Source organism: Suncus etruscus, chromosome 7 (genome assembly GCF_024139225.1).
Source record: "Suncus etruscus isolate mSunEtr1 chromosome 7, mSunEtr1.pri.cur, whole genome shotgun sequence".
NCBI lineage: Eukaryota > Metazoa > Chordata > Mammalia > Eulipotyphla > Soricidae > Suncus > Suncus etruscus.
This window is the reverse complement of record NC_064854.1, coordinates 48898335-48908173: the sequence shown is the minus strand read 5'-3', so window position 1 is coordinate 48908173 and position 9839 is coordinate 48898335. Positions and strand designations below refer to the sequence as shown.

The 9839-nt window shown below is 42.9% G+C and overlaps 1 protein-coding gene across 1 annotated transcript; it reads right to left on the bottom strand.

The window, feature by feature from the left end:
- Positions 1-959: 959 nt before the first annotated feature.
- On the bottom strand, positions 960-9467 carry RHOU (ras homolog family member U). The gene is made up of 3 exons (XM_049776590.1): positions 9019-9467; positions 6944-7002; positions 960-1678 (listed from the first exon to the last, which is right to left on the bottom strand). The coding sequence occupies exons 1-3, from the start codon at positions 9269-9271 to the stop codon at positions 1223-1225; spliced, it is 768 nt and encodes a 255-aa protein (XP_049632547.1). The 5' UTR covers positions 9272-9467; the 3' UTR covers positions 960-1222.
- Between the last annotated feature and the right edge of the window lie 372 nt (positions 9468-9839).

Sequence of the window (9839 nt, the reverse complement as noted above, 5' to 3'; positions counted from 1 at the left end):
GGGTTGCTTGGTGTTTTGTTTTTCCCATTAACTGTTTAAAAGTGTAGTCAGCATTTTGTAAATCACAGTTCTTTCCATTAAAAAAAAAAGTAATAAAATAAAAGCTTAGTCAGCAGCAAACACAATCATATATAATATGCACATATGTAGATGTGTTTAAGTGTGTATATAAAGAAGTACATTTTTGCCTGGCTAGGATAAAGTTGTATTTTGAGCTCCCAAAATCCTTTGCTACAAGTCCTCAAGAGTGTTCATCTCTGCAAGATAGAACAATTTTAAGTTGTAAATTTAGAAACAATTCAGATAGGGAATCGAGATACAATTCAGTTCCTAGGCTGCAGCTAATAGGGATCTGGGTGATTTGATGTTTGACAACAAATTTCACTTATTGAGCACAACATATCTCTTCCTACAGGAAATAAAGAGTCATGGGCTAATATTTGCTTTACTATGAGTGGCATATGGGCAATTTTTATAGTGTCTACATTACTGATCAAAAATTCAGAGTTCTAATGATTTTCCCTTTTGACTTACATTGTACCATAAGTTTAATTTTTTTTTCTGTTGGCTATTTTTCAATCTTTAACAAGCATGTCTGACAAACAATATATGACAAAAAAAGTGGTTTTATATTTTATAAACAGTCTTTCTTTCTTTCTTTCTTTCTTTCTTTCTTTCTTTCTTTCTTTCTTTCTTTCTTTCTTTCTTTCTTTCTTTTTTTTCTTTGTTCTTTAAAAAGAGGGCAGAGTAGAGTTTCAAACCTGGGAGTTTCTGTCACCACAGCTCACCTGAAAACAAATACACTGGATTAAGCAGTCCATAAACAAGGAAACAATAACCTATTCTTTGTCCATGATAACAGTAAAATTTCATTCCTAACACCAGATTTGAGGTGTCTTATTCAGTTTAGAAGTCATTTAATACAGAAATTCAGAGCCCTAAATTACCAGAGTTAGAAAAATGTTTATATTATTTCAAAAATATTCTGCTTAAGCACCTAATTCCTAAATTTAAACAAGAAAATCAGTCAGAAAAGAAGACAGAAATTGAGACCTCCATTTGTAATACATCTATTACATAAACACATATATAATGTGTATATGTAACATATATACACATTTTCTATACAAATTCTCTACAGTAGAAAGGAGTCACTTCAGCTAATATAGCTTCCAATAGCAGTTTCATCTGGAAAGTTGCATTTTTAGGTTTCCTGTCAGCATCACACAAAGCAGCAGTACTTCTTCCACCAAGACTTGGAAAGATTCTTCATTTTGTCAGGAGTCCGGCTTTTGGATTTCTTTGGCTGCTGCTGAGTATCCAAATACTGAATGCCAGTGACAATGGCTGCGTCAAAGACTTCCTTGAGGTTTTTTTGAGTCAAGGCTGAGCATTCAATGTAGAAGGCAGCTTTGATCTCCTCTGCACACAGTTTAGCTGCCTCTTCAGGCACTGGTTTCTCTTTGCATTTATCCAACTCAATGAGCACCTTAACATCTTCTCTGAGATCCGACTGGGTTCCAACAAGAATAATAGGGGTTTGGGGACAGTGACTTCGAATCTCTGGCACCCACTTCTCACTGACATTCTGGAAAGATGAGGGGCTCACAACACTGAAGCAGAGCAGAAAGATGTCCGTGTGGGTATAGCAGAGAGGTCTAAGCTTGTCAAATTCATCCTACAACCAATCAAAATATCCAGTGTTATCATTCAATCAACTCTTATCAGCAACCTTTTTCTGGGAGAGGTCTAGCAGGTACATATAGAAAGCCCACTAGTTAGGAAGGGAAGAACTCTGTCCTAAAGAGCCCCTCCAGTGCTCCCAGCCTCACAAAATCCACCATAATATCATCAGTATTCATAATTTACTTGCAAACTTTCCTGGAAGAAAGTTGGATAGAATTTTAAAAAGGGAAGGTACTTTGGCTTCATGCTAGAATAATCAAAACTTACTCTTTCAACTCTTGTTCTTAGCTCTTCTAGGATTCAGAGCCATGCTGATCTCCAAGATTTCTACTTGCTTCCAAACAAACCCCAGTTTATTAAAAACCAGTCATTTCTTCAAGAATTTAACTCTGCTCAGTCTCATCATAAGTGCTACCTATTTCATCCCCTCTGCATTTTGTACCCAGGAGCCCCCAGAACACAGAAAGTAAAGCTAACTAGACACAAGGACAGACCTAGAACTGGAGTAAGGATGTTTGTTCAGTCACACTCTCTGACAACTCCAAGAACCTACGCATCCTAATGTCACTTATGGGACTAGGTAATAATTTTCATTCTTACTTGACATACTAACTTATTCTCTATCTTATTCCCTTCTCTCCTCCTTTTGTCTTATGTTCTTCCCCATTCTTTTCTCTCTGCCAATATCAGAAGTCACCAATGCATACTTCACGGAGATAAAGCACCAGAGAAAGAGCCTACCCCCTACGCAGTTCTTAATGTGCAGAGAACTGGGTGCTATGAACTATCATATTATGAAATTCTCTACTGTAGCTATCCACTTACTAGACACACATGCTAGATCACAGGCACTAGGTTGGGATGGGGGTTAGGTTGGGAATAGACAGAGGCATCTTTGTATAGATCGGTCCATCTCCAATCAGTTTATTTTTATGTCAAAACCTCCAAAATTCCCTTAATATTCTCTCCAGCTAACTGAAAGCTTTCAATCAACTGTCTCTTTGTATATGATTTATATCATTTTCACTTCAAGTTTTTCTCTTTTACTACCAATCATCCCCAAGTATAATCTCCCAGTGGCAAGCAAAAGCCCCACATCTTTGAGGTTTCTATCGCTCTCAATTGGCTTTCCCTGATTATTTGCAAACTATTTACCTGCATGTGTCACCCTCTTCTAAGTATAAAGGAACCCAGGGTTTATTTGAATAGGAAAATCCAGTGTACTTTTTCTAATCTCCCTGTTTCATCTGAGAACTAACCACTAGCTAGTAGTAATAAACTGTTGACAAGCTGAGGATAAACCTGGCATTTCAGAAACTCACTGCTACTGCTCAGTCTACTTTCTATATGTTATAGTTGAAAAAGAACAGATTCAGCATCTTAGTCCCAACTTTATACTAAAAGAATAAACACAACTGTTCAGCCAGGTAGACCACAGCCAAGCTCCTAAGATCTCAGAATAAAATGTTCCCTGCTCTCAAAGAATAAAACAAAACTGAGACAGATGTAAAGTCTCCTTCAGAGGCAGTTGCGCCTGACTGTTGGAAGATAGTCACCCTTGGCTCTGCATTACATCACTGGAATATGAGTTTTTTTTACTTAAAGAGGCAAGCAGTAAGGCCAGGCCTTACTGTACTTTGGAAACCTGGCTCCCAGATCTCGTGAGATTTGGTAGAGGGGTTCAGGAAGAAAAGCAGAAATTAAACCCTCATTTTCATGGTCTCACTAAAAATCAGTGCAGCACATATGACAGCTTGGCCAGACCAACTATAATATATTCTTTGGAAGTGTATTCTAAATCCCAGCATTTTGCACTCATAGCAAAGGTACCCACAAGATTGCCTTCTGGAGTGGGAGAAGCAGAATATTGGTAGCTGGGCTGCAATTTTTTGTGGGAGTCATATCTGGCAATGCTCAGGGCTAACTCCTGACTCTGCACTCAAGAAACACTCCTAGTGAGGTTCAGGGCAAACATACAGTGGGATAGGATTGCAAAGTAAGAACCCTATCTTTCCAATCCCATGCACTTTTTTTTTCTCTTTTTTTCAGTAAAAGTGAACAAAAACATGTCACCTGGCTCAAAGGCTAAAAAGACTGTCAGTTACTTTGGCAAGTTAGCGATCCTTAATTTGGTGATCTCCTTGTCAGGTATCAAAGTTATGTCTCCCAAGTCCTCAGTCTCTCACCAATTTTACTTAAGTAAAATATCTAATTGAAAAATATCTCCTAAAATCTTACAGACTGGCCTAAACTCTCTAACAAGAAGTGCAAATGCACATGCAAACATTTTTAGCTATCTGTTTAATCAAGAAATGAACATGTTAGCTCTCTGGTCTCTGTGAAACCTTCTTATGGGTCCCAAAGTTGTTGTCCACATCCTCTTAGAGTTTGAAGCAGAGATGCTTTGAGTCCCTAAAACCCAGGAAGCCAGAACAAGGACTGCCTAGAAGAGGAAGATTCCCAGTGGCAGATAAAAACTAAGGATAGACACTGTGTAGGTGTCAAATAATCCCTTGAAAAGAAGTTTATCTGCTTTGAACCAGGACTGTTAGAAAAGGATTTACATTGTGACTAAAACAACTAAAACAAACACAAAGTTTTGAAAAGAGGGAATACAACTATGTATTTTTTCATAATTAGTTTTTGAAATTGGTTTTCTTTTTTGTTTTCTATGACAGCCTCATTCAATATATAAGAAGGTGCTGGTATAAACAGTCTTCATCCTATTCAGTTTAACTCTTTTTGTTGGTATTTGGCAATCAGGGATGGAAGCACCTTTGAACTGGTCTCTTACACTACCTGTTCTTCACCCCAGGGTGTGGTCTTGCACTTCCCAATAAAGAGCCTGGGTCTCAGGGTAAAACTGCTTACAGTTTCGGTTTTTCTTTGACTGAGCTATCTGATTCTTAGGGGTGGAAGGTTAGCATGTGAAAATTCCTGAACCTGTTTTATTACTTTAATTGTGTGTGGATTATTTCCTGTGTCGGCATTTGCTTCCAATCCCCTGGGATTGGAGCATGAGGCTTCCACTGCAATAAGGAATATTTTATTAGCCACGCATCAATTAAGATATACAGGTAATCTCAATGAAAACACTACTGGGAAACCAAAAGGATTTCCAGATATAAAGTAAAGCTAACCAACATAGCACCAAAACCTTCCTTCACAAATTATAAACTTTCTTTCATGAAAAACTTTCTTAAGTGATTCTCATGTTTCTTTACCCATTAGTCTAAAAAAAAAAAAAGTCAAATTCTTTCTTGAAAATTCCTAATTATTCCAACAAGGTTTTTTCAGTGAAAGCCTATGTATCTAATCAAATTGCCCAGGAGTTTCTCCTCCAGGCCCAACAGCTGACACACCTTCCTCTGTATGACATCAACATTTCTGCCAGCCTGTATTCTTTTTTTTTGGGGGGGGGGCGGGTCACACTCGGCAGCAGTGCTCAGGAGTTGCTCCTGGCTCTGTAATCAGAAATCGATCCTGGTAGTCTCAGGGGACTCTAACCATCTGTCCTGGATCGGCTGCATGCAAGGCAGATAGATGCCCTACAGCTATGCTATCTTTCCAGCCCCAAAAGCCCATATTTTTAATGTTTCTTTTCTACAGGTAATAAAATAAGGACTTGGTTGATTCTTCCCTCTTCTTGAGTACCTGAAGTGCTCTAGCAGGAGAGGAAAGTAGAAGGAGGCTAGATTCAACCCCATGCTCATGTGCCCACTATCAAGTGGCAATCATTCAGAAAGAGAGTCTGCCCACTTTTGTTTCACTTTCAAAATAATACTCTGAATTTGGAAGCCCTGGCTTCGATGAAGTATTTGGGAACACTGAAAAGTTAATTTACATGCAAGTGGTCCTCTGTGAGGGCAACTCAGAAAGCAAAGATGCACTTTTACTGCCTGCAAAGTAGCTGCCCAGGATTTTTTCCAGTTTTACAAGTATTGGAGAAACTACGGGATTAGAACTATCACTTTAGCCAAAGCAAGAAATCACCTGGGTTCTCAAAGATTTCAGACTTCAGAGACTACGTGGGTTAAGAAAATGATGAATCTCTTGGACATTACTGAATACCCATAGCCTCACCATCCTTCTCTGACTACCTTATCAAATACTGGACCCTTGAGATAAAAATAAATTGCTAACATTTAGGAAAGGTTAAGTTTAGGTCTTCCCACTTAGCACTACTTCTACCTGTGACTCTGCTTCAAGTGTACAGGCAACACTACAGATCCAAATCAGAATTGAGAAAGACAACCAATATTACCTCCATTTTTTCTGCAACAATTTTTTTAAATATTGGAGCCAGAGTAATAGTACAGAGGGTAGGATACCTTCCTTGCCCATGGCCAAGTGGGTTCAATCCCTGGCATCCCATATAGTCCCTGAGCACCATCTTCCTAAGCTCAGAGCCAGGAGTAACCTCTAAGCATCACTGTGTTTGCCCTCCCCTCCCCCCTCAAAAAAAAACAAAAACAAAACAATGTTTTTAAAATATTTTGACTTTCTATAAAATATTTGTAAGATACTCTACTTTGAGAAGTTATTAGAAAACATCATTGGTACTTTGCGGGGGGGGGGCAATTGGCAGTTTTTAGATTTATTCTGGGTTGTACTTAGGGAACCATACATGGTGCTAGGAACTAAAGTAGCAGAGTTGGCTGTGTGCAAGACCATAACCTCTGTACTATCTTTTTGGTCCTGCTACATTTTTAAAATATTGGTCTACATCTGTTTGCGTTTAAGGGCTATTCCTAGCTCAGTGCTCAGAATCACTCTTGGCAGTCCATGCAGTACTAAGGAACTAAATCCTGACTTCCTGCATACAAAGCATGCTCTCTGGTCCATTGAGCTATCTCTCTGACCCATACTGATAACGTTAACAATTTTTTATTTTGTCATGCCAGGAAGCCAACCCAATGCTCATTCATAGATGGAAAGTATATGCTTTACCACTGAGTTATGATTCTGCACTGGTAATTTTTAATAAACAACAAAAAGTAAAACCAGAAACTCCTAAAATAATTGTTCTTGAGTCCATCTTCCCTCTTTCCAATCCACAGAATGTCAAACTCTGGTATATTACTTCCTAGATGTTCCTGCCACAACCACAGCAAACTTCTGAGTTGGTCAAGGACAAGGGTGGGGCAACTTAATGAGGATTTTAAATTACCTCGTTGTTAATTGCAGAAATATTAATTGCAGACATTTATGTAATAGGAACATTGATTTTCCCAGCCCCAAGGAACATGATACTGACCTGTCCTGCAGTGTCACAAAGCTGGAGTCTCACAGGCTGCCCATCCACAGACACCACAGCTTAAAAATAAGACCAGGTGGAGTGTCTTTTAACAATTGAGAAGAATAGCTTTAGCTTCATCTAATAATATACTCCAAACCTTTTAACACTTATTCTGTGTCTGCCTAATGAAAGACTTGCCTAAAACAAGGAGATCCATCAAGGTAATTTTGTCAACAACTTTCCTCCCCTCAACCCTCAGCTGCCAATTCACACCGAAGCCAGGGACTTCAGCAGGTGCTGTTTGTGGGCACCCTAGAAGAACTTGAGCTTTTCACCTAGCTCCATATTAATTTTTCTCCTACAGTTGTTTCAAAAAGCCCGAATAAAGAAGCTGGGGCACATGGATTAGGGATTCGAAAAAAAATCAAATCTGCAAGTTTTCAATAAATGGAAATCCCACAAATAATTTGTGTTCCCTTGATGGTTGATCAAAAGAGTGTAGCTCATTTTGAGACATGTGCAAACACAGGCTACCTGCATTGTTTTGTTTATATACGAGGACACAGTTTATCGCTGTCTGCTCAAAGAGAGGGTTTCAAAAGGAAAGGCAAGAAAAGGAAGACTGTGGTCTCCTCACAGATGGGGTGTTTGTAAAAAGAGGGTACAAGGGCTGTTTTGAGGTTTTGATTAGAATTAAGCACTCAGTTTGGTCTTAACCCAACTTTCCAAATAGTTTAAATATTTCTACTACTCACTTGGGAAGAAGAAAATAAAGAAGGAAAATTACCAATTACTAGCATGGCACCTTTGAGATGGAACAAACTAATAATCCACGTAGCTTTAATTTTCTTTTAAAAAGCAAGAAAGGAGGGCCGGAGTGATAGCATAGCGGTAAGGCATTCGATTCCCGGCATCCCATATGGTTTTCTGAGACTGCTAGGGGCGATTTCTGAGATTAGAACCAGGAGTAACCCCTGAGCGATGTCGGGTGTGGCCCAAAAACAAACAGAAACAAAAAATAAAGAGAAAAGAAAGCAAAACAAACAACAAAAACTAAGGGAATATTTTGTACTAGTTTCTAGAGATTATAACTATTTCTCTATTAAAAAAAAAAGACGGGGTCAGAGAGATATCATGGAGGTAAGGCGTTTGCCTTGCATGCAGAAGGTCGGTGTTTCAAAATCCGGCATCCCATATGGTCCCCTGAGCCTGCCAGGAGCGATTTCTGAGCACAGAGCCAGGAGTAACCCCTGAGTGGTGCCAGGTGTGACCCAAAAACCAAAAAAAAAAAAAAAAAAATCTATGGAATCGAAATAAAGGATTCATTTTGTTTGTATCTACTAAACTAAATAACTAAATTAATAAAGCTTTATATACCATAAAGAAACACTTTAAAAGACACTAAGAAGAAGAAAAAAAAAAAGAACAGAGCGGGTGGGGGAGTGGAAAGAGGCAGAGGTGTGCGGTGCAGCTTAGAAGAAAAAAGACGTGTTTACTCTCCAGCTGTAATTCAACACTGTCCTTCGCCAGAACCCGCCCCGCCGCCTATTCTATTCTGTTCTCTTAAGTCCACTGTTTTCCGGCCTCTCCGAGGCGCTTTAAAGTGGAGATGAGTGGAGATGGCCCTGGTACGCTGAAAAGGGGCCACACAGGTAATGGCACCTGCGCCTCACCTTTCCATTGGAACTGGGCTTCAGCGCCAGCCAGCTACGTCGGCCTGACGCACCTTCTCTACGCGGCACCCCGATTAGGCAACCCGACCCGACCCGTTTGGTGGCAGCTGGTCGGCCGGTCAAATATGCAAAACCATTTCTTTTGACCTAGACGCTCCACTCTGCCCACGTCACCTCTCCAAGCTCTGGTCTCAAGGCTCCCCGATTCTCTCTGAGTCCGGGCTTTGCTCCGTGCCTCCTCGTCCCGGTGGCTCGGGGAATGTCCAGGGCGCATTCGGTCCACTTCCCGTCCAGGCCCGCCCAGGGTCCTGCCAGGCCTCCCTTCCCCTCCTCCCCATCCCCACCGCCGCGCCTTGCAGCGTGGACATCAGCCTAGTGTCATCGGAGGGTGGCCCCGCGCCCCCACCCCGGCCCACTCACCCGAGAAGTTGTCGAAGGCCGTCGGGATGTACTCGGTGGGGTAGCCGTTGGTCGTGTAGCTCACCACCAGGCTCGTCTTGCCCACCGCGCCGTCTCCGACCAGCACGCACTTGATTCCGCGCCCCGCGTCTCCAGCGCGCCCCCGGCCCCCGCTGGCTCCGCTCCCGCGCGCCCCGCGCTCCCGGCGAGGCGGCACGGGCGGCGCCTCGCAGTGGCCAGAGAATGCCGGGGGGACCCCCTGCTGCGGGGGCATGGGGACGCGTCCCGGGACCGTGCGCGGCGGACGGGGAAGGCTCGCGCGCGGCCGCCCCTCTCCCTCTCTCTTCCGGAGTCCTCCGGGAGGGAGGAGCTGTCACCGAGCGAGCCGGGCGCGGTCCCCGGTCCCGGGTCCCCGGGTGCAGCGGCTCCAGGCCACACGGTGCGGCGCGCAGACAAAGGCCCAGCAGAGTCGCCGCTCCGGGTGCCCACGGCGCCTCCGGCTCTGCACTCAGCGCGCTCGGGCCACTGCGATTGCGGCGCCGAGGAGCCCAATGGCTCCGTCTCCGGCCGGCCACCGGCTTCTCCGCGCGTGGGGGTGGAAAAGGGAGAGGAAAGAGGCGGGTCCGCTCGGGCCTCTGGGTTTTGTGCCCAGCCGCAGCGCCTCCCACCGTCAAGCCGGATCCCTGCAACAGAGAGAGAGGCGGTTCCAAGCCAGGCTATATTGGACCCCGATCACCAGCTACGGGGGACCTAAAGCAGCACCCCAGAAAGGTGTTTGTGGGAGCCGAGTGGCCCAGACTGGTACTTTCGACTGGCCTTGGTGCTGCTGACCTACTGCCCCA

Coding starts and splice junctions, on each gene's coding strand:
- RHOU (XM_049776590.1), bottom strand. CDS start 9,271: ATGCCCCCGCAGCAGGGGGTCCCCCCGGCATTCTCTGGCCACTGCGAG. Junction 7,003..9,018: donor GGCCTTCGACAACTTCTCGG/GTGAGTGGGCCG, acceptor CTTATTTTTAAG/CTGTGGTGTCTGTGGATGGG. Junction 1,679..6,943: donor TTTGTGACACTGCAGGACAG/GTCAGTATCATG, acceptor GATTGGTTGTAG/GATGAATTTGACAAGCTTAG.